The sequence below is a fragment of the Mastigoproctus giganteus genome, chromosome 12 (assembly GCF_048544385.1).
Source record: "Mastigoproctus giganteus isolate SK-2022 chromosome 12, ASM4854438v1, whole genome shotgun sequence".
NCBI classification, from domain to species: domain Eukaryota; kingdom Metazoa; phylum Arthropoda; class Arachnida; order Uropygi; family Thelyphonidae; genus Mastigoproctus; species Mastigoproctus giganteus.
In genome coordinates this window covers 83103388-83129551 of record NC_143586.1, presented here as the reverse complement: position 1 = coordinate 83129551, position 26164 = coordinate 83103388, and the positions used below count along the sequence as shown (strand labels likewise).

The following is a 26164-nucleotide window of genomic DNA, read 5'->3' as shown; positions in this document are numbered from 1 at the left end:
CCATAGGACTATCCTGAAGAATGTTAGTGAAATTCAGGTCCCAGTTTGTGAATAGAGCTTGAAGCCTAAGGCCAGATGGTTTGTTAAACCGTGGTTTACATTCATAAAGGTCTCTCCATTTTGGAATGAAGAGATTGCCCTATGGGATGATGTGGGAGACTGCTGATTTTGGCTGCATAATTTTCGGCGAAGGCGTAGTGGGTTAAAATTGGTGAGGTATGAAAAGCCCCAGTGCAACTCGTAGTGCACTATGAGGTATGGGATCGAGCCATTTCAGTGCACTCGGTCTGGCCGAGTCATATGCAGGAGACCCATAGTCTAACCTGGATCTAATCAGCGAGCGGTATAGGTGTAGCAACACATAACAATCTGCACCCCATGACATAGAAGAAATTACTCTGAGAAGATTTAGTTTTCTAAGACAACTTGTACGAATATGTTTTATATGTTCCAGGAAGTTTAATTTTTTATCAAGTATTACACCAAGGAATCTAATACTAGGCTGGAAAGTAATACGATGAGAATCTAACTGTAGGTCTGGATCAAGATGTAAAGAACGTTTGTGACAGAAGTGTACGGCAGTTGTTTTTAGTTTAGAAAGACGATATCTGTTGGTTTTGGCCCAAAAGACTATTTTGTTAATGGTACCTTGTAGTTGTCTTTCGATTAGTCACATATTTTGAGAATGGCATAAGAAGGCAAAATCGTCAGTGTACAGGTATGGGTCAACTGTATTAGGTATACACTTGGTTGTGGCATCAATCCTAATGGCAAAGAGTGTGGCGCTCAACACTGAACCTTGGGGACCTCCCTCTTCTTGTACATATGCTCGAGACAATGAAGAATGGAATCGGACCTGAAACTGTATTGCCTAGAAAGTTCTTCATGAATTTCGGCAGATGACCCCAAAGTCCACATTTATTTAAGTCCTGAAGAATCCCATATCGCCAAGTTGTATCGAAGGCTTTCTCTGTGTCAACGCATATCGGGACTAGGTGTTCATTTCTGAGGAAAGCGTTTTGGATATTTGTTTCTGCTTTGATAATGAGATCAAGCGTAGATCTTCTTCTCTGGAAGCCATGCTGGTTTGGACTCAGAATGTTTTCCTGTTTCTAGAAACCATGTCAGTCTAGCGTTAACTATTTTTTCCAATGTATTTCCCAGACAACTGGTTAGAGAAACAGGGCAGTAATTTCTGGGATCTGTGTGGTCTTTTCCTGGTTTCAGGAAGGCTAGCACATAAGAATGGCACCAGCCAGCAGGGTAATACTCCTCTAGGAAAATTCTGTTGTACAGTTGTAAGAGGGCAGTTAACGAATCTTCCCTTAAATGACAGATCATGGTGTAAAAAATTCCATCAGGTCCTGAAGCACTGCTCTTCAATCAGGCAAGTGCACTGTGCAATTCAAACATGGTCAGAAGTAGGTTATATGAATGTGAGACGGTAGTATTAAAATTTAGTTTGTATTTTTCTGTCCGGGATTTTAACAATTGAAATATTGGTTCATATGTGGCAACAGCTGAAGTGTTTCGAACCACCAAGTACCTAAGGCATTTGCAATTTCTACAGATTCAGAAATTTCTTTCCCTTTTACCAGTAGAATAGTAGAAGTTGTTTGCGAGTATTTACCATTAATTCATTTTTTTTTTTTTTTTTCCAGATTAAAGAAGTATCTGTGGATCTGTTTATGGTGGAAGTATAAAGTGCCCATGCTCCTTTTTTACTCTCTCATCTTATATGACGAGCTTTAGCTCTCGCTCTCTTAAACTGTAGGAGGTTGGCTGTGGTTGGATATTTTCGAAACAGATTCCAGCACTTATTCCTTCCTTTTTTAGCATTGCTGCATTTTAGGATGAAGTCGAATTTTGGATGATGATGATTTTGGAATAGCAGACTTGGATGCTTTCATTATTTTTTGTATTAGTAAATTAGTAAGAGGAGTTTACCTCAATGTAGTACGTAGAACACTTCCGTATGATACCCTCCAGAAATTAAAACGGAAAAAACGAAAAAAATCGACAACTTACCGGTACATTAAAGTAAAATATAAATAATTAAATAATCAATTTAACACAATTCAAAATCAATTTAAAACAGTTAAAATTCAAATTAACGCAATTAAAAGAATCTAACGAAAAATATTCAAAACGATTTTCCTTCCTAACTATTTTTCGTTAGATTCTTTTAATTGCGTTAATTTGAATTTTAACTGTTTTAAATTGATTTTGAATTGTGTTAAATTGATTATTTAATTATTTATATTTTACTTTAATGTACCGGTAAGTTGTCGATTTTTTCGTTTTTTCCGTTTTAATTTCTGGAGGGTATCATACGGAAGTGTTCGACGTACTACATTGAGGTAAACTCCTCTTATTAATTTACTAATATTATTATCAACGTAGAACATATTGAGTATTACAGCTCTGATTCATACTATCTAATTATTTTTTGTGTAATGTACCTGGACTGCAGAATCAATTGTGAGGGATGTAATGACAGAAGTATCTATTTGAGCTATTTCCTGGTATTTAGTCCAGTTAGCCTTGTCAAATTTCCAGGTTGTCCTAATGACTCTCTGGGGAGGAGAACTTGAACTGAAAGTACAGATTATAGGAAAGTGATCGCTACCACAACGGTTATCAGTAACAATCCAGTCTATGATAGGAAATATCATTGGGGAGCATATTGAAAGATCAATAGCTGAACTTGAGCCAGATGTAGAGTGTATACATATGTGTGATCACCAGTGTTTAGAATAGTTAGATTATGTTTATCTAAAAATTTTTCTATTATCTGTCCTCTAGAGTCAAGATGTTAAGAACCCTATAGGAGGTGATGGCCATTCCAGTCACCCATAATACAAAAAGGAACAGGTATTTGCTTTACTATATCATCTAAATCATCAAGGGTGTATGTATGGTTTGGTGATAGATACATTAATGTTATTGTTAGCTTTTTCATCTATGTCCTTTGCTTTTTTATCTATGAAGACTTTGAATTTTGGCTGCATAATTGAAGAGCAGCATTTTCCTTCTAAGGGGAAGTGGAGGTTCATATGCCTCTACATACAGACTCTGGATAGGGGATGTTCTAAAGACTCCTACAACAGTACAAATGGCACTGGGTTGAATGGTGTTGTCGGCAATTTTCCTAGCCAAGTCACGCACAACAGCACAATAATCTAAGCGAGACCTGATAAGAGCATGATACAAATGTAAAAGAGTATATCTATCAGCACCCCATGCCATAGCAGAGGTGGATCAAAGTATAGGCAGTTCTCGCTTTACAAGTTCCCAGGGTTTACAAGTTTTTTTTTTTTTCTCCAAGTATCGAGTATCAACAAAATCGAAAATATGAACATTAAATGCAAAAAATGAATGTTAAACATGCATAAATACTGGATTTCAAACCACATGCGTAGCTAAACAATACAGTGTACCCCACTTTACGATATTAATCCATTACCATTGTGTCGCAAAAATATCGTAATGAGAACCTAAGAACACATTGTTTTTTTGGTAATTCATTCCACGACTTTAGAAGTTCAAATTTTTGCTATATAACTCCCTAAAAGGTCATTTTTACAGTGTAAATTGTATTAGTTACATTCAAATCATTAAACGCACTACACTGGCATCATTATCATATGTTTTGTTATAAAAACCAATTTTGAAGGGCTTTGTGATATTTTTTTAAAGCACATTTTTGGAAGTCACAACCATAAAACAATAAAAACAATTTGCGCTTTCCAGTTTATTGGACTTTTCTGTTACTGCAAGCAATTATACACGAGTAGTAAACTCGATGTTATTGCAGTTGTGAAAATACCGATAGCTGGAATTGTTAGTTAGTTATTTGGTTTTTAGGAGCATTAGCAACTAAGGCCATATTGCTCCGGGATATGCGGTGCTCATTCCCTAACCTTTCCACATCCTCCGTATTTGGTGGTAACGGGCTCGAACCCCGGTTCATTCAAGAAGCATGTGCTATGCACTGCTGCTCCTTCCCACCTGGCTACGGAGGCGCCAGCTGGAATTGTGTGGGCTTTTACATTATTAGGGTGAAATGTGTTTGCCCTTTACTGAAATCTTCAATCATATAAAAAATATTAATAAATTTTCAGAATCTTCTCTTCATTCCTTTTTTTTTTAATCTTCGTAAACTTGTTACTTCGTGCAAATCGTGTTAGTTGTAATTTGTGCGTTCTGTTAAAAAATGCTTATGCATCTATTGAAATTTATAAAGAAAAGAGAAGATTATCTTGGAAATAAATGCCTCGAAGCATTTCTGAAGAAGACGACTCCTTGTGCAATAAACCAACAAGTGCCGAGCCAATAATGAGTGATCAACAAGTGTGCATTTAGTCGATGATGATGAAGAATAAACATTTGTAAGTCATAAATAATTTCTCTATTATTATAATTTACTTGATTTTACAGGCTATGTTTTCATTTCTTTGGATAAATCAATCAGCTAACTAATTTCATTGTTGATAACGTAACCCCTATTTTTAACATTAGGTCTATGGGAAATAAATTCCCGCTTTACGAGTTTTCGTTTTACGAGCTGCCGCTAGAAACAAATTAACTCGTAAAGTCAAGAACTACCTGTATATTAAGTTTCTTTAAACAAACTTTTCAGAGGTATGTTATGTGAGAAACAAAGTTAAGTTTGGTCCAACATTAAACCTGAGAAATGAAGATTACTGATGAGAGGGATCAGGTGGTTCTTTAGCACATGTTCTGGTTCTGGATGCAGCTTTCATTTTTTGCAGAAGTGAATTGCAACTGTATTTTGTTATAATATACAATATTCATTCATTCTGCAGTGTCCATATTTCTAACTTATTTATGGAAAGTTGTAGCTGTCTTTCAATAGTATGAATATTTTTTGAACTACAAGATATAGGTAAGATCATCAGCATACATATATAGTTCTATAGAATTGGGAATGTTGTGGGTTATGGTGTTCAGCCGAAGTGGAAAAAGGGTAGCACTAAGTACTGATCCTTGTGGGACCCCTTCTTCCTGAGTAAAGATATGAGAAACACTTGTTTGATAATGGACTTGAAAGGTTCTATGTTGAAGAATCTTTTGAATGAATTTTGGTAAATGTCCTTGCCATCCTAGGGAATAAAGTTCTCGCAATATGCCATACCTCCAGGTTGTATCAAAAGCCTTTTCAATATCCAAACTTACCATTACAAGATGTTCATTTTTCACATAAGCATTATGGATATTAGTCTCTGCTTTCACCATGAGATCCAAAGTGATTGTTGTTTAGCAGCTTTTCAGTTTTAAGAACCCAGGTAAGTCGTCTGTGTATTATCCTTTCTAGAGTTTTACCTAGACAACTAGTGAGGGGGACTGGTCAGTAATTTTGTGGGAGTGATTGATCCTTTCCTGATTTGGAAAAGGCTAAAATAATGGAGTGATGCCAGGAAGAGGGATATGTACCTTCAAGAAAGATCTGGTAAAGAATGTTATAGTAAATAGTAAATTCAAAGCTGTATTGTTTAGATGTTTCAGCATTGCATAAAAGATTCCATCAGCTCCAGCAGTACCATTAGGTGATCTCGTTAATGCTGTTTGGAGTTCAAATAGACAAAAAGTTGACTGTAGGGAAGAGACTGGGTAGTTTGGAAATTTATTGTATTTTCCTGCTAAGACTTTGATTTCTAAGCTGTAGTGACATTCTCTGAAAGACATTTCAGAGCTGTAGTGGCAGACGTTTCAGAGAAAGTTTCTCCAATCGTGTTAGCTATTTCTTGCAGTCCTTGGTTAAGATTGTAGCAGAAACTAGAAGATATTTACCATTTAGTTGTTGAATTTTTTTCCAAATAATTCAACCACTAGTATCCTTTATGATAGAGGAGGCAAACTGTATCCATGAGTCTTTTTTGGCTTTTCTTCTAATTTGCCATGCTTTTGCCTTAAGCCTTTTAAACTGAATTAGGTTGTTGGTGGTGGTTGGAAACTTATGGAACAGATTCTAGGCTTTATTTCTTTCCTTTTTTGTTATGGTACAAGCTCATTCCACCAGTGTTTAAGGTTTCTGTGTTTAAACACAGAAGATTGGTATTGCTTCAGAAGCTGCTGCCAGTGTTTGTTTAGTAATGTGCTCAGTGACATCATCAATGGACCCAAGTCTTACCAATTGGCTATCAAAGGAGATGGAGGCAGAATACTTTTCCCAATCTGCTTTAGAGAATTTCCATATTACCCAATGATCAAGGCACAGTATCTGCATTGTTTGAATTCAACATATAATTGGGAAATGATCACTATTGTGCAGATCATTTAATACTGTCCAATCTATAATGGGAAATAATTGTGGAGAACAAAAAGTTAAGTCAATTGCTCATATAGATCCTGTGGGAAAGTGAGTATAAGTATTATAACCAGTGTTCAGCAGTGCTGGGTTCAGTTGATGTATGATTTTTTTCTATCAAGTGTCTTCTATTATCAATGTAGGCAGATCCCCATAATGAATGATGTGCACTGAAGTCACCGAGAAGACAAAAAGGAGATGGTATTTGTTTTATAGGATCTTCTAATTCTTTCAACGTGTAAATATTGTTAGGTGGAAGATTCAATGAGACTAGAGTTATTGTTTGTCCCATTGCTACTACACATATTGCAACAGCTTCTAAATGGGTCTAAATTGGAATGTTTCTAGCATGTGTTTTAGAATCTACTAAAATTTCAATGCCTCTATATGTGCAGAGCTTGAAGAATTTCTATCTTTCCTGTAAGCTGTAAAATTTTTAATCAAATAAGTTACTTGTGGATTTAAGTTAGTCTCATGCATTCAAAAGGCTACAGGATTATATCGTGAGATCAAATCATAAATATCATCAGTATTACTACGTAAATTGTTATAGTAAATTCAAAACTCTGCAATTCCATTGTACAATGTGCTGCATTATTTGGTTTTAGAGTGGAAAGATGAGTCTGTCTGTACCTTATGAGAGGGAACAGTTTGCTTTTGACAATCATATTTGGCCTTATGTTTTCTAGGGAAAAAAAGAGCATGCATAATCTGTACTGGCTTCTACACCATCGGTTCCAATAGGTGAGCATCCGGTCTCCATCGTCTTCTGCATGAAAATCAAGGACTGTTTCTTCTTGTGTGTTGCATCTTCATTGTAAATGCTGCTTAAATTTGATTGTGGTAATTCAGTGATGCGTTGTCTTTGTTTTCTTTTGTACTTTATCACTTGATGTAATTTTAGATGGAACTGAGATTGAGGTATTGTTTCAACTGAAACAGGTTTGTTATTAGGCTGATTTGGCAACAGTACAGTACAGATCGTGCCCATTCTGCAATGGATGTGTTAGGTGGGATTGACACCTCTGTTTGGGTTGCAACAGCTTGACTATTTTGGGTTGCAGATGCATTGCTGCGTTTTGATATAGTTACCTTGACTTGCTTTCTTGGTATGATACTTTATTTTCGATCTTATACTTTTGTATCTCCATAATTCTAAAGCTCTTGTTGACTGCTACTAATCAACTCACAGCAATTATTATTCAAACTATACATAAGTTTTTTTTTTTTTAATTAATAGTTGCACTGATAAGAAAATTGACTGATTACTGATTAATCAGCTTCTGTTAATCGGCGAATTAGTTATTACAATGCTTTCCAACCTTAATCGCCAGCGGCACAATGAAAAGTCACCTACTGTTTAATTGCAGTACAGTACATACAGTCAAATATCAACTAAATAATACTAATATAAGGAACATTATAATGATACATGTCTAAGAGTGCTCAATTACAGAATTAGTTACATATCTGTAACTAGTTTTATAAGTTTCTGCAACTTTTAGCCACCTTCCAGCAGGCATTTTTTGCATTCCGGCGACACTGACACATCATTTGCATCTCAGAAGCATTTCCTTGATACACACAGACAGTTAAACGCCAGTCACGTGACTCCTGCTTCAATAGTCTGACTATCTCACTTGAACCTGTTACGAAGAATTGCACCTCATGGATGAAAATTTTATTTTCTACTGAAGTCTTTCTACGTTGCTACCATTCTGGAATTAGAAATTTTTGGCAGTGCTGGGGACTTCGCCAATTCTACTTAACACCCACAAGTTTAATGATTTTTAATGGTTTTATAAGTAAATTGAAGTGATATTTTGTTATTTGCAGTATTAATAATGGTGTTAGAATACATGTTGATAGCTATTTTTCATTAATACAAATCATTTTTAAGATTAGGAAATAATAGGAAAAGAAAGATTCTTTGCATATATACATAACATCAAACAATCACTTAATGCTATGATGTTATCGTTTATGTTCAAGCACCAATGAGTACATCATCTGTCATGTCTACATGTCAATCAATATACCGTTCTTGACTTCTGCTCCAGACTGATAGCACACATCGCCTGTTTACCAAGCATGCAGTGTGAAGAGGAGGTAGTGGCAAAAGCAGTTTGTTGCGTAAGTTCCTGTAGTTCTTGTGTTTGCTTTCTTTACCTTCACCCCATGTACTCTGTTTGTACAACTTATTATTCCATAATGTGTTTCTTCTAATCCTCTTATTTTTTTTTCAGATTAGATTTCATTAAGATTTAAGTAATTGTTAAAGTGATCATTATGGCACTAAGTATTGCATGGAAGTATTTTAATATTTTAAGATAAATCCAAAGGATAAAACTGTATGCATATGTAATTTATGTGCTACCACCATATCAAGGGGCAGTAAAACAGCCAAAACGTTTACAACCACAAATATGATAAATCATCTTAAGTTCAAATTCCAAATACACCACTGTGATTACACAATGACAAGTACCACTAACCATTCAGTCTAATGCAGCATTAAGCTCCAGTGAAGATGTGATTTTTGGGCTGTCTGATCTAGTGCATTTGAAGAAAGTGATTGAATTTTTCTGAAACCTAGAACTTAAGAAAGCAAAATATGAATATGGGTAGTATGTGTATAGAAAGAACAGGCAGCACAAGAGTGGGTTATGCTCTTAATTAAGAAGTACAGTAGACCCCACACTAATCTGGATTAATTGGGGGAGAGGTCATCCAGATTAAACAATAACCTGGATTAGTGAAGCAAAAGATTGCCCTAAAAGACAAAAAAATAGAAAATTTATGATATAGGTAATGCTGATGAAAATAAATTTAAAAAATATCAATGTAGAGACATTTAAAAACTATAAAAAGACAAGATGTTTATCCATCGATAAAAGACTCAGAAGTTCTACAACAGACTCTCGATTTACAGGAACAGATTAATCGGGATACTTCAGGACTTCAAAGTAAACAAAAATATAACATATATACACCGGAAATCATAAAATTCAAGTAATAAACAGAATAGGTATAAACAGATGTTTTGAAAGTCTTAAATAAGTGACAAGAAGCGGTGTCATGCATTTGGGAGATGAATATACCTATTATCCCACAACCCCTTCTGTCTTCACACCCACCTCTCAACAACACAATGGAAAGAGAATGAATGTTTAGTTTGTTTTAGTGCATCACGTGGATTGTTGTGTTTCATCATTATTTTTGTTTCGTTATTTATGTCAGGAGTGTTGAAATTTTTTTTTTTATATATATTTTTTTTTGCTTAGAAACTGCAAAAACAATGATGGGTAAAGGTAAAAGAGTTGTGCTTTCAATTGAACAAAAACTTGAAATTATTCAAAAGTTTGAAAACGGTGCATCCATTAAATCTTTAATGAATAAAATTGGTGACCAAACCATACAGGGGATCATAAACAATACAGGGAAGCTATTAGATTTTGCAGGCACATCATCTGATACCATTAAAGGCACAACTATCAGAAAAACAATGCCTAAACCCCAACAATTACACAAACCCATAATGAATAAAATATGTTAACTTATGTTAACATATATACATTTAAAGAACTACACAAATGAAGCAATACACCATCTGACTCAAAATCAACAACAATACTGAGCAATGCACAAGACAATGTGATGCATGCCCCCCCCCCCCTCTCTCTCTCTCTCTGTGCAGAGAGAGTGACTCACCTGTCTTCCTAAATCCCATGTGTATTTCAAAGTACAGTACTCAATTGTAAACGAAATTTTTCGTATTTCGATCGGGAATAACCGTAACCAGATTAGCGAGGGTTTTCTGTATATAAAATTTAAGGCAGTGTATCCGGTTGACATGGGTGGCCAGTGCAATGCTGAGTCGGAATTCTGATAATTGGGGATTCTAACTATCAAGATATTGACTTGGAACTTGTGGATTGGTCATCCACACACAAGCAAGACTTGTGGATTTATTGGATGACTCTTTCCTACAGCAGCATATTAATGAGGCTACAAGAGAAAGCTCTTGATCTAATTACCAGCAGAAATTCTTCAAGCATTAAGAATCTGCAAAGAAAAGAACCACTAGATGGCAGTGATTGCAACGTGTTGAGATGGTATTTACTTAAAGATGTAAATACAAATCAAGGAGAAGGGCTTGAGGTAAGGAGAAAGGTTTTTCTTTTTAAAAGGTGATGACAGTGGTCTCAGATAGTTTTTAAATTCTATACAGTGGAACCAACTGATGTTATCAAAAGAAAATTCTACACAGGAAGCAAGCATTCAGGGAAGTAACTGAAAAAGCTAATAGGCTATTTATACCAATTAAGAAATACTGTTCAAATTTTAGACCTAAAGAATTTTCAGATTAACTAATGAGACTTGTGGCAAAGAAGAAAAATGTACGAGATGCACATAAAAATAATCACGTGATACAGGAACCTACAGTAGATGCAAATTAACCTGCAATCGACTCACAAAGTAGGTTAAGTAAACTAAGGCAGATTAGGAGAAATCTTTGGCAACTGACAAAGAAAAACAGCAGAGGATCCAAGTTATCCTGTATTACCTAGTGATTCCATTAAATAATGGAATCACTAGGTAATGCAGGATAACTAAACAAGAGTGCAATTATACTGCACTCATGGAGTTATTAAGTGGCGATCCTGTTTGATCAATTTGATTGGATATTATGACACAGTGAGAAAGGATGCAAAAAAATAATTTTGATATCATATATTTGGATTTCAAGAATGCTGATACTCTTGCATATAAAAGACTGCTGTACAATGTGAGGCAGTATAACATTAAAGAAAAGTTACTGATATGGATAAAAGGATGGCTGCATAGGAGAAGACAAAAAATGACTATTAATGGTCATTGCTATTGGTGGAGTCCTGCAGAGTTCAGTGCTCGGCCCATTGTTGTTTTTTATATTTACTGATGAAGGTATATATCAGGCTTAATGTCTAAGTTTGCAAATGATACAAAGGTTAATGATAATAATCAAGGTATGCTAATGCCATGAGATCTAGAAAAATCAGACAGATGGGATGAGAAATGGCAATTTAAAATTTAGCATTGACAAATGCAAGGTACTACATATGGGTAGCAAAATCCCAGAATAACACACTTATTGTGTGGTACTGAACTCAGGAGTGGAAAATGAAAAAGACTTATGGGTAATTCTACAGTCACAGTATGGGTAACAGTCAGATAGGAAGTTCTCTGAGCAGTGAAGACAGGCGGCCAGAGGAGCTCATGGCATTCTGTTAATCATATATACAGTAACTCTGCTAGCAGTGATAAGTAGTGATTATCCCATTGCATAAGTCAATGGTTAGGCGGCATCTTGAGTATTCCATACAGGTCCAGAGGTCTTATTTTAGGAAGAATGTGGATCTGATGGGATAGGTGCAAATAAAGGCAATGAGATTACTGACGCAAACAAAAGGGAGCTCATACCAAGAAAGAAGAGTCCCAGTTCTGCAAATTGCAGCATACGGAGAATAGGCACGTGCAAATGACCTGATTTAAGTGTTTAAGTCTTTGAATGGAGGGATAAAGTTCAATATATTGTTGGGATATCAGAGACGTGGAGTTACACAGATATAAGGAATGCAGAAATGGAATTTGGGAAGTACAACGTCTACAGAAAGGATAGACAGGATAGGAAGGGAGGAGGGCTTATGCTATTAGTTAAGAAACACATAAAATCCAAGGAAGTAAAGCCAGTCGACATCGCTGGACAGTGCAGTGTCAAGTCAGTTTAGTGTGACATAAGCATTGGGAGATCAAAATTGAGAGTAGGAGTGTGCTATAGGCCTAATGACTCTGATGAGTATAATAAGAAACTGTACAGGGAAATATAGTGGGCCAGTAAATCAGAGAGTCTTATAATGGGGATTTTAATTTCCCAGATTTTGACAGAAATTTGTGGGTTGGTCACTTTCACACTACCAAGGCTTTTGTGGATTTATTGGATGATTGTTTTCTACATCAGCATGTTCGGGAGGCAATTAGAGGGAGTAATACTCTTGATTTAATTATCAGTAGTGATTCTTTATGCATTAAGAATCTACAGATAAAGGAACCACTAGGTGGCAGTGATCACAGTGTGCTGAAGTGGATTGTTTTCTACATCAGCATGTTCGGGAGGCAATTAGAGGGAGTAATACTCTTGATTTAATTATCAGTAGTGATTCTTCATGCATTAAGAATCTACAGATAAAGGAACCACTAGGTGGCAGTGATCACAGTGTGCTGAAGTGGAATTTACTCAAAGAGGTAACTACCATTAGGGGTAAAGGGAAGGGTTATTGCTTTTGTAAAGGCGACTACAATGGTCTGAGACAGTATTTAAAATCTATACAGTGGGACCAACTGATCATGTTACCAACAGGAAATTCAAAATGGCAAGTATTCAAACAACTTATCTTGGAAGCTATTAGGCTTTACATACCAACTAAGAAATATTGTTCAAAGTTTAGGCCTAAATGGATGTCAGATGAACTAATGAGACATATGGCTAGAAAAAAAAATGCATGGGATACATATAAATTAACACGTGACAGAAGCCTATGATAGATATAAGTTGATCTGTAACCTAGTTACAAAGGAGATTAGGCAGGCGAAGGCAGATTACGAGAAATATTTGGCAAGGGATGCAAAGAAAAACAGCAAAGAGTTCTTTACTTATGTAAACTCTAGAAGGAAGGGGGATGAATCAGATTGGTCCACTTGATATTATGGTTCAACTGTTGATGATCTTGCTCAGGTAGCTAACAAACTAAATGAATATTTTGCATCAACATTCACACATGAGGAGTTATTCAGCGAGGGGAATGCCAGAGGTGTATTCAACTCTGGCAGTAAGCTAGATAATCTTGTAATAACTGAGAGTAAAGTGGAGGAGAAATTGTTGAAGATAAACACAAGAAAGGCACCTGGGGTGGATGGGATCTATCCAGTTATATTAAAGGAGGCAGCAAAGGAAGTAAGAAAACCCTTAGCCATAATTATGAGGGCTTCCTTGGACTCAGGGGAGGTACCCATAGACTGGAGATGTGCAAATGTGACTCCAATTCACAAAGGAGGATCAAAGGCTGACACAAGTAATTATAGACCTGTGAGTTTAACTTCTGTTTCAGGAAAATTAATGGAGGCACGGGTTAAAGAAGCACTGCAGGATCATCTAGACAAGACTTCAGTTATAGCTCGGACACAGCATGGTTTTGTTAAGGGGAAGTCTTGCCTGACCAATTTGATTGGATACTATGATGCAGTCACAAAAGAACTGGATGCAGGGAATAACTTTGATATTATATACTTGGATCTTAGAAAGGCTTTTGATACTGTTGCACATGGAAGACTGCTGAACAAATTGGAGCAGTGTGGCATTGGAGGCAAATTGCTGCTATGGATAAAGGGGTGGTTGAGGGAGAGAAGACAGAGTGGTAATCAATGGACACTGCTCATCGTGGACTAATGTTATGAGTGGAGTCCCTCAGGGTTCAAGTGTTGGGTCCATTATTGTTTTCTGTATTTATAAATAATATTGATGATGGTATATCAAGCTAAATGTCCAAGTTTGCAGAAGATACAAAGGTTGGCAGGGTTCTTAAGGACACTACTGACGATATGCTGCTGCAACAGGATCTGGAAAGGTTGAGCAGATGAGCTGAGAGGTGGCAAATGAAGTTTAACATTACTACATATGGGAAATGGCAACCCCAGAGCAACGTATCAACTCTGTGGCACTACACTGACAGTGATAGAGAATGAAAAGGACCTGCGGGTAATTGTGCAGGCAGATATGAAGATCTCTGAGCAGTGCAGACGGGCTGCAAGAGTAGCTCATGGTGTCTTATGAATGATATACAGGAATTTTTCTAGCAGGAATATCCCTTGTATAAGGCAATGGTCAGGCCACACCTTGAGTACTGTATACAGGTCTGAAGGCCTCATTTCAAGAAGGATGAAGAGCTGCTGGAATGAGTACAGAGAAGGGCAACAAGATTAGTGAATGGAACAAAGGCAACCCTCTTACGAAGAAAGGCTTAAGTTTTTCAAATTACAGTGTCTGGAGACTAGGCACCGGTGAGGTGATCTGATAGTGGTGTATAAAGCCTTGAATGGTTTGAGCATGCTCAATGCTGATGGGATTCTGCCTCTTGCTCAGAATAATCACCTGAGAGGGCATAAATTCAAATTGAGGAAAGACAGATGTAGGATAGATGTGCGGAAATTTGCCTTTAGCCAGCGGGTAGTTAGTTGGTGGAACAGACTTCCATCCCTTGTCGTGGAGGTTGATGGCCTAAATAAATTTAAGGCTCAGCTGGACAGGTATTTCAAACGAATGGAGGGGTGAAGTGGGTTTTTTTTTTGCTGATGCTGCATTAGCTTGCTTTCTTGCATCATATGCCTCTACTAATGCCAATGGCATTCTTCTTGCTCAGACTACGTATAAGGAAATAAATTCAAATTGAGGAAAGGATAGTTGCAGGATAGATGTGCAGAAGTTTTTCTTAAGCCAATGTTAACTGTCTGAATAAACTTTCATCTGTTGTTGTGGAAATGGGAAGTTTAAATAAATTCATGGAAGAACTAGATAAACTATTGGAGGGGGATGAACAGGTGATATGTGAAGGGTTTTTTTTTTTTTTTGTGGGCAATTACTGGCTGGTTAGCCTAACATCAGTAGTAGGGAAAATCATGGAGACTATGATCAAGGGTGGAATTCAAGATCACTTAGATAGAAATGCAATTCTGAAGGATACTCAGCATGGTTTTGTAAAGGGAAAATCATAACTAATCTGGTTTGCTATTCTGACAGGGTCACTCAAGAGCTGGACTTAAGGAATAATTTCGACATTTATTTGGATTTCAGCAAAGCATCTGACTCAGACCAACATGAGCGGTTACTTTATAAGGTGGAATGCATTGGAATCACATGGAAAATCCTTAGATGGACAGCAGGGTGGCTTTAGGGCCGGAGGCATATGGTTGTGATAAATGGTTATTGATCATAGATTGGGTTGATGTAAGAAGTGTGGTTCCCCCAAGGATCAGTATTAGGACCATTGTTGTTTTTGATTTTCATAAATGACATTGATGAAATGACATCTAAATTTGTAGATGATGTACTAGTAGTAATAGTAGTAATCGTGCCATGTGATGTAAGAAAGCAAGTGTACAAGCTTATGCAGCATCATCCAAAAAAAATAAATAAATAACAAAAAAAATAAAATAAATAAAATATTCACACAACTATTCCCTCTAAATGTTTGTCCAGTTCCTCAAATTTATTTAACCTATCAACTTCCACAACGACTGATAGAAGTTTGTTCTAGCAATTAATAACCAGCTGGCTAGAGGCAAATTTCTGCACATCTATTCTACAGCTGTCTTTCCTCAATTTGAATTTATGCCCCCTTAGGTTCGTAATCTGAACAAGTCGAAGAATCCCATCAGAATTCAGCGTGCCCAACCCATTCAAGGCCTTATACACCTTAATCAGATCACCTCACAGGTACCTAGTCTCCAGCCGCTGAAATTAGCAGCACTTACACCTCTCTTGGTAAGAGGATCCCTTCATTCCCCTCACCAATCTTGTTGCCATTCTCTGTACGCTCAAGCAAATCAACATCCTTCTAAAATGAGGCCTCCAGACCTATATGCAGTACTCAAGGCGTGGCCTAGCAAAATTTCTGTATATCATTGACAAAACCCTATGTCCTGCTCTGGCAGTCTGTCTGCATTGCTCAGAAAACTTCATATCTGACTGCACAATTACTCCCAGGTCTTTTTTTTTTTTTCATTTTCTACCACCCTAAGTGTGGTACCACACAATTGGTACATTCCTCTGTGGTTACTTCTACCCATATGCAGTACTTTGCATTTGTCAATGTTAAACTTCAGTTGCCACTTCTTAGCCCATCTTCCCAAATTTTCTAGATCCTGTTGCAGTAGCACACTGCCATTAATAGCCTGCTAACCATTGTATCATCTGCAAACTTCGACACTAAGCATGATATACCTTCATCAATATCATTGATAAATATACAAAACAACAGCGCCTCCGTAGCCAGGTGGGAAGGAGCAGCAGGGCGTAGCACACTCTTCTTGATTAGACCGGGGTTCGAGCCCGTCACCACCAAATACAGAGGATACGGAAAGGTCAGGGAATGTCCCCCGCATATCCCGGAGCAATATGGCCTTAGTTGCTAATGCTCCTAAAAACCAAATAACAACAAAACAACAGTAGACCCAACACTGAACCCAGTGGGACTCCACAAATAATATTAGTCCACAAAGAATAGTGCCCATTGATTACCACCCTCTGTCTTCTCCCACTCAACCATCCTTTTATCCATTCTAGCAACTTACCCTTCTGCTGTAATTTATACAGTTGTCTTCCATGCGCAGTGTCAAAAGCTTTCCTGAAATCCAAGTGTATGATATCAAAATTATTTTTTGCATTCAGTTCTCTTGTAACCACATCATAATATCCAATCAAATTTGTCAGACAAGACTTTCCCTTAACAAACCCATGCTGTGTCTGAATTATTGCTGCAGTCTTGTCTAGATGATCCTGCAATTCATCTTTAACCAGTGACTCCATTATTTTACCCAGAACAGAAGTTAAACTAACTGGTCTGTAATTACTCATGTCACCATTCAATCCCCGTTTGTGAATTGGGGATACATTTGCACATCTCCAGTAAGTGGGGACCTCCCCTGAGTCCAAGGATGCTCTCATAATTATGGCTAAGGGTTTGCTTAGTTGCTTTGCTGCCTCCTTTATTATAACTGGATAGATCCCATCCACCCCAGGTGCCTTTCTTATGTTTAACTTCAACAATTTCTCCTGCACTTTGCTCTCAGTTATTACAAAATCATTCAGCACCCTGCTACAATTTGATAACCTTCTGGCATTTTCAATCCTCAATAACTCCTCATGTGTGAATGTAGAAGCAAAATACTTATTCAGTTTGTTTGCTATCTGAGCAGGATCATCAACAGCCAAACCATTGATATAATGTGGACCAATCTGATTCATCCCCTTCCTTTTAGAGTTTATATAAGTAACGAGATCCTTGCTGTTTTTCTTAGCATCCTTTGCCAAAGATTTCTCGTAATCTGCCTTCGCCTGCCTAACCTCCTTTGTGACTTGATTAGAGACTAGCTTATATCTGCCACAGGCTTCTGTATTGACTGATAATTTATATGCATCCCATGCATTTTTCTTCTCTGCCACGAGTCTCATTGGTTCATTTGACAACCATTTAGGCCTAAACCTTGAACAATATTTCTTAATAGGTATGAAACTGTAAGATATAAAATCTTACAAGTAAAATATTTTATACAAAAGCGAGATTAATTTATTAAAAGTAAAGCTTCTGATATAGCAATATGGGGCAGCAAAACATTACCAGTCACAAATATTACTAAGATGATGGGTCACTCGCAAAGGGATTAAATTTAGACAAGGTCACAAGAGAGCGGAGTAAACAAAGAAATGATTAGTAGCAGAAGGGGTGCACTTCAACTCAGAGCACACAGGAATAAACAATAACAACAGGACACAGGTAGCAGCTAGTGAGTACATGTGAATAATTATGGCTCTGAAAGAACAATACAGCAAAGGACTGAGTTTGTCGGGACATTCCTTTGATCGGTGACACCTGGAGACGAGTCGGGTAGTAAATACGGGACAAATGCTCAGGTGAGATTTAAGACTGGCGTCTGGCTGTCGGTGATAGCAAGTTTTGGCATCTTAGGAAGTAAAGGTGTTAAGTGAAACAGAGAGATGGCAGCGAACTTCAAAGCAACAGACGGCCTGGGAAAGGAATAGTGATATTAAAATGTGAGGTTGAATCTAGCGAGGATGGGCATAGCACGGGAAACCCACACTAGCGAATAGTCGGGATGTAAATTTAAATATTGATGTACAAGTGGTTAAATTTCTGAGTGAAGGTGGGCCAACACAAAAGGGCGGTACACAAATTCGGAAAACAAAAAGAGAGCGCACACAGCCAAGTAAGAGATGACAGTTGAGATTTTGTTGGTGTTTGTGGAAATGGGTTAAAATAGTCAGAGTTGAGTTTTATGTGTGTGTTTATGGAAATGAGTTAAGGACAGTGAGGTTTTGTTGGTGTTTGTGGAAATGGGTTAGTAAAAACACAGAGTTGAGCTTTTGTTAGTGTTTTGTGAAGATGAGTTAGGAAAGACAGAGTTTGAGTTTTTGACAGTGTTAATGGGAAAATGAGTAATAAGTTGTGTAGGGTTAGATAAGTCCTGCCCTGTCCTGTCCTGTCCATTTTGTTGTGTATAAAGAAATAACCCTTCAAGTGTAAAATCAATGTACTTAATTGTATATATATCTGATGCTAGATAGGCAAATTTGAATAATATTAGTATGTGCTTGAGTTTTGATCATTTTATCATGTTGTATATGTGTGTAGATAAGTTTAGTGCAGTCAGTAGAGTTTCATAATAGAAGAGAACAGTCGAGTAGTCCATTATCGGAAGGCAAGGGTAGTGGCCCGTATGCAAACGACTGTATGGAGACTGTATGAAAGTGTATGGAGAAATAAACCTGTCCATAATAGGAAGGTAGTGAAAGTGGCCAGCGTGAAAATAAGTAGTGTAAGGAGAAAAATAACCCTAGTCCATCATCTGAAGGCAGTGATAAAGGCCAAGGAAAGAAATAACCCTAGTCCATCATCTGAAGGCAGTGATAAAGGCAAGGTGCAGATAAGTGAGCTGAGAAGGTAAAGTTGTAATCCCTAGTCCGCCAGAATAGCTGAACCAAAGGTTAAGTAGCAGTGTCGAAGACGAGCCCATAAATTCCTAAAAAGACAAAATGATGCCCTATCCAGATGTAGACTACAGCCCATTGAGAAACTAGAAGTCCTGAGATGAATGCCCTTGGCAAACGATGATGCCATTCCCAGACAAGGAGCTGGAGGCACCAAAACGGAGAAATCTGATTCGTAAAATTAAGTAAGTGACTAGTTATAAGGTATTCTCACTTACTTATAAAGGACTGTAGGAACTCTAATATCAGATTAGTAGAAATTTAGAAAGATGTTAAGGGAAGGTGGTACAAAGGTATAAATAAATATACATAAATATAGGGATAAGTCAGATGATAGTTTTGGATTTTGAGTAATGTATAATTTGACATAGGTAGAAAGGCAAAAGAGAGAAATTGGATATTTGTTATTGTCTAACATATATGTATGATATATTTTGGAAGGGAAGGGTAGAGAAATACAGAGAAAGAAAAATAAACTTCTGAATGTAGCTAACCCTTTGGGACAAGCATTAGTCCAGAAATCGAGGTCAAATGTACTATCTTAGGGAAAGTTTGTGATATCATATTCCCCAAGACAAAAAGGGCATTAATTAAGTCAGAAGTTAAGAGTGAAATTCCTAAATCAATTTATAAGGTAAGAATTTGATTTACATAGGAGAAAGAGTGTTAACTAATCCTCTTAAGCAATTACTGTTCATGTGTGAAGAAAGAAGAAACTAAAATAAGTTTGTGTAAGGATATTGATTTTGTTGTGTATAAAGAAATAACCCTTCAAGTGTAAAATCAATGTACTTAATTGTATATATATCTGATGCTAGATAGGCAAATTTGAATAATATTAGTATGTGCTTGAGTTTTGATCATTTTATCATGTTGTATATGTGTGTAAATAAACTATGTTATGTTATAAATTAATGTGTGCTTTTGTCATTCTTGAATATTCAGCCTTTCCGAAGGGAATTATATGTAATTGAGAAGTTCCCTTGAATCTGGAATTCTCCTGTGAAGTCTAAGTCAGATGTGTAAGTGGGGGTATAAAAAAAAGAGGTCTATATAAATAAAAGGGAACAAAACAAAGAATAATAACAGGAATATCAAATATTATCATTCAATAGAAAAAAAAAAATAAATAAAGACCTATCATTTCTTCCCCCCCCCAAAAAAAAACGTTTAGTAGCTTCCACGATTAATTCCTTGAATGCTTCCCACTTAGAATTTGTTGGTAACATCATCAGTTGGTCCCAATGTAGAGAATTTAAAAACTGTTTGAGACCACTGTAGTCACCTTTATGGAAGCAAAAACCCTTTTCTTTACCCCTGATGGTAATTATATCTTTAAGTAAATCCCACATCAGTACACTGTGATTACTGCCACCTAGTGGTAATGTAAAGTTTAGTAGAGTAGTTAATGATTGCTGCCAAGTAGAGCTTCTTCAGAATGACCTAGATAGATTTCAGAGATGGTCAGAAAAATGGGAGCAATCCAGCAAAATGTAAGGTATTGCACCTGGGGAACATTAACCCCAAAATAACTTATACACTTGGCGAAGTTGAACAAAAGTCAGTAGTGGAGGAAAAGGACTTTTCCTCCACTATGGTATTATGATACAGTCAGATAAAAAGATCTGCAAACATTGTAGACTGGTTGCAAGGAGGGCCCATGGTGTCCTATGGATAATTTATCAAACAATCACTAGTAGAGATAAGGTTGTCATAATCCCTTTATATAAGGCTATTGTTAGACCACACTTGGAATACTGTGTTCAAGGAACGCACCTAAAGAAAGACATAGTTCTTGAAAGAGTCCAAAAACGGGTAACTCTTTGGTACTGTACAAATTCAGCAGAATGGTATTAAAGGCAAGTTGCTACAATGGATAAAAGGTTGGTTGAGTTTGAGAAGACAGAGGGTGGCAATCAATGGATGCTGCTCTTCGTGGACTAATGTTATTAGTGAAGTCCCCCAGGGTTCAGTCCACTGTTGTTTTGTATATTTATCAATGATGTTGATGAAGGTATATCAGGCTTAGTGTCGAAGTTTGCAAACGATACAAAGGTTGGCAGGGTTGTTAATGACAGTAATGGCAGTGTGCTACTGCAAAAGGATTTAGAAAATTTAGGCAGATGGGCTGAGAAGTGGCAACTGAAATTTAACATTGACAAATGCAAAGTGCTGCATATAGGTAGAAGTAACCCCAGAGGAATGTACCAACTACGTTCTACTACACTTAGGGTGGTAGAAAATGAAAGACTTGGGAGTAACTGTGCAGTCAGATATGAAATTTTTCGAGCAATGCAGACAGGCTGCATAAGGCAAAGGTCAGGCCACGCGTTGAGTACTGCATACAGGTCTGGAAGCCTCATTTTAGGAAGGATGTAGATTTGCTTGAGCATGTACAGAGAAGAGCAAAGAGATTGGTGAATGGAACAAAGGGTTACTGTTACCAAGGAAGGCTTAAGTTCTGCAAATTGCAGCAGCTGGAGACTAGGCACCTGCAAGGTGATCTGACTGAGGTGTATAAGGCCTTGAATGGGTTGAGCAGGTGTATAAGGCCTTGAATGGGTTGAACAGGTGTATAAAGCCTTGAATGGGTTGAACAGGTGTATAAAGCCTTGAATGGGTTGGGCAAGCTGAATTCTTATGGGATTCTTCTACTCACCTGGTGAGATCGGCAAAAGGGCATCCATATGCACTTCAATGTATATCCTTACAGTATGTAACAAATGGTTGTACACTCACTTAATGTTCTATATATGTAGTATACTCAAGTCATTTCTCCACTTTTCCTGTACTTTATTTCACTTATTTATCATTCTATTATTTATTTATGTATTTTGGCTTTTGAGGCAATGTCTCTGTAGTACATTGTTAACCCCTAGCCACTATGCCATGACGGGCTGTTGCACCTACTATTATGTAAATTATCATTCTAAGCATTGCAATAAAGATTCTTCTTCTTGTCATTCTATCAACAGAAAACAAAGATCATTCAACATTATGTACTTCAACAGCTTTAAAAGAACAGAATAGAAAGTGAAACAAAGAAATGTTACTGATCTATCATCAGAATACCACCCACAAGAGGAATAAAGATTCAGGGCTATCATCCAGAACAGGCATAGCAGTCTTACAACCAGGGAGATCCTTATTCACTGGAGTAGGGAGATCCTTATTCACTGGAGTGTCCTCAGGGAGATCCTTATTCACTGGAGTAGCCTTGTACCATAATCTTACCTAGTTATTCTTTATAAACCCATGCACTAGGTACAATCATAAACAAATTGCAATGTAGGAAGTAAGAGAGACGTATCTGTAGAGTCATAAGTATGTACAGTTTACACAGTTAACGTTTACAGTTTCTAAACTGCTAAATGTATATCAGATTGTCATATATCCTAAAATTAGGAAACAAAATTTTTTAGTTGTAAATTGCTTCTGATTAATTTATTCTATCAGAAAAATAATCTCAGAATAATTTATTCTGATTAACTGTCTATCAATTTATTTTACATAGTTGTTAAATGTTCTTCTACCCTCCATAGCATTTATGGTGAGGGGATTCAGTAAGAATCCTAAAACGTCACCTGCTAACAATTTAATGTAGAAATTCAGCTCGTATTCCATACGAGTCTAATAAAAAATATTTTGTTAATAATTTCATGTGGCATAATAGTGTCTGTTATTATTATATATAGTATATAGTTTACATAAAGCCTCTAGAATCTTGCCCATTGCTGATAGCAAAGCTAAAGGTTTTTAAGAAGTATTCAACAATAGAAAAAAAAAAACACAGTCTATCAGGCAACTAGTATTTCAGCATGTAGATACTGAAATATTAGTGATCAATCACTAATGCCTACCTTTGGTTCTAACTTTTCATGTGAAATTCACCCATGCAGATTAAATAAGTGTTAAGTAATCACACACACACACTGCTTTTCATAAACTCAAAGTTGAAGAGTTTGGGAATCAGCTATGATTATATGTTTGATACTAAAAATATTAACATCTGATAATTAAATAAAAATAAGTTACTGTACTGTGGTATTAACTAATATCATCTAAAGTGTAATACTGTTTAAAAATATATTTAAAATATATATCTGGCATGATCGAAAACCCAAACACAGAAATTACAATTATGTATTTACCTTCCAAAATCACTAGGCAACTGTGCCAATGAAATATCATTGAGCCCTAAAACTGTGACACTACGCAGCTGAACAAATCCAGAAGGCAACCTAAAGGAGGTAAAAAAAAATTAGTGTTACCTACTTACAGTACTAACTGAATACATGAATATTTGTAAGTTTAAGTGAAATTTGTAAGTTTAAGTCAAAAAGGCATAACTTATAGAGGCATACAACACCAACAAGCCAAAACATTATGACCAGCGAGTCGTTATGCAAATTGAAGTAACTGCAGATGAACTACGGTGCATGTGCGGGTCGGGACATGGTTTAAAAAACAACCGATAATGAGCTCCGTTAATCAGTGTTACTCTTGTTCTTCAGATGGAAAAGGCAGCAGACTTAAGGAGTTTAACAAAGGCCAAATTGTAATGGCCGGACGACTGGGTAAGAGTATATCCGAAACGGCACAGCTGGTGGGATGCTCATGGTCAGCCATGGTTAGTAGCTACCGAAAGTGATCCGAGGATGGGGAAACCATTGAACTGCTGGCGAGGTGTTTAATGATCACACCTCATCGATGCTCAAGGTGGGCGAAGGGTCTCCCGAATGGTACGTGGCAACAGAAGGGCATCTGTGGCGCAAATCACCGGTAACTGGAATGCTGGTAACAGAAATAATGTGTCACAACACACAGTACATCGAAACGTGCTGAAAATGGGGCAGCATAGCCGCAGGCCGCTCCAAATACCATACTAACCACAGTTCACCGGCAACAGCACACAATGGGCATGCATGCATCAAAACTGGACCTTGAGTAATTGGAAGAATGTCGTGTGGTTCGGTGAATCACGTTTCCATCAATGAATCATGTGGATGGCCGGGTACGTGTGCATCATTTACCTGGGGAAGTGATGGCGCATGGATGTATGGGACAAAAACAAGCCAGTTGAAGCAGTGTCATACTTTGGGCAATGTTCTGCTGGAATACCCTGTGTCCAGTCATCCATGTGCTGGGCACTCTGATACCTACCACCTAGCAAAACATCATTGCTGACCAGCTACATCTTTTCATGGCAATGGTCTTCCCCTCTGGCAGTGCTGTCTTTCAGCAGGATAATGCTGCAATGCCACACCGACTGGACTGTTCGAGACTGGTTCGCAGAACATGAGGAAGACTTCCAGGTATTGCCCTGGCCTCCAAATTCCCCAGACATCAATCCTATTGAGCATCTGTGGTTTGTGTTGGAACAGAAATTCAATCTGTGGCGTCTCAATGACAGAGTTTATAGGAGGTAAAGGATCTGCTGGTTACGTGTTGGTACCAGATACCACAAGACATTTAGAAATCTTGTAACGTCCGTGCCTTGCCGCTGGGTACAAGCTGTTTTGGCTGCACGTGGAGGACCAACGTCATTTTAGTTAGGTGGTCATACCGTTTTTGGCTCATCAGTGTATAATAAGAGAACTTTTTTATTATATTAAAGATTTAATGAATCAATGAGATTCAACCATATAACACAATTGCAGTCTGATAAAAATGTAAGATACCGAGCGAATTAGAGATTATTTCTGTTTGTCGAAGGCTGTGGCATAATTGCCAAAACTTTATAGCTCTGTACAGAATTTTTCTGTATTGCACATTTATTTTAGTAGAGTAACTAGCGCAAAAACAAATTAACTTAATAAATAAAGTAAATATTATTTATTTATATCATTTATTATATTTATTACCAATTTACAGAAAATGCCTACACGTTGATTCTGAAATTGGTATCAATTTTTTTTTTTTTCCCCCTCTCAACACTATTTTTCAAAAAATTGTTTACTTTTATGTAAGGGAATAATTGACACTGGACCATATTTCGTTTTTTGCTTTAAATGTTCAAAATCCCTGCTTACAGATTTCTGTGCAATGCAAAAGTGTTCTCAATTATTTGTGACTTTCGCAATGCAAAATACAAGTGGTGGAGAAAAGAAGGAGAGAGAGAGAGAGAGAGAGAGAGAGATGTGGCAAAAAATTCTGGAATGGCATTGGCTGGGAAGTTCTCAATTAGTGATGAGATGCATTAGATTATTCTAGATTTTACAAGAAATGCATTGCATTTCTTGTGAGAGTATATAAGTACATAAGTAGTTTACAGGCTGTATTGATGTGTAATTTCTGTATGGTACTTGTTTTTGCATGCAGACTGACTTTTTATTTATTTATTTGGTTGGTTATGTAAACAGTCCAGATATTTTCTTTATACTTATGGAAAATTTGTTATAAAGAAACTAAAGCAACAAATTACAACATTCATTAAAAAAAAAAGCAAATTATGCACACTCTGGAATTAAATTTTAAGGACCAGCACAATTCAAGGCTCAATACAATGAGTGCAATATCTGCATGGAAGAATTGAGACAATGATCTAAAGGTAAGAAAAAATCATTACTTTTTGGAATTTCAGTTATTTGGAGTGACCTAGAACCCACAGAATGAAAAGAATCTGTGAGCAATTGTGCGGTCAGATATGAAGTTTTCTGACAGTGCACACAGGCTGCCATAGCAGATCATGGGCTCTTCTCAAAGATATACAGGAATTCTGCTAGCAGGGATAGCAAGGTGATTATCCCTTTCAATAAAGCAATGATTAGGTCACACCTTGAGTACTGCGTACAGGTCTGGAGACCTCATTTTACGAAGGACAGAGTTGCTAGAACACGTACAGAGAAGGGCAACAAGATTGGTGAGGGGAACAAAAGGGGTGCTCTTAGCAAGAAAGGCTTAAGTTCTGCAAATTGCAGCATTTGGAGACTAGGCACCTGCAAGATGATCCGACTGAGGTGTATAAGGCCTTAAATCGTTTCAGCAGACTCAATGCTGATGGGATACTTCCT

At 37.1% G+C, this 26164-nt stretch overlaps 1 protein-coding gene across 7 annotated transcripts in view; it reads right to left on the bottom strand.

Annotated features, from left to right (window-relative positions):
- The window catches only part of scrib (scribble planar cell polarity protein), a 1177936-nt gene that overhangs the window by 997059 nt on the left and 154713 nt on the right, over positions 1-26164 (bottom strand). For all 7 annotated transcript variants that reach the window (XM_090386364.1, XM_090386369.1, XM_090386366.1 and 4 more), the window contains exon 4: positions 23303-23392. In XM_090386364.1, coding sequence (XP_090242490.1) covers positions 23303-23392 — 90 coding nt within the window. The remainder of the gene's footprint in view (positions 1-23302; positions 23393-26164) is intronic.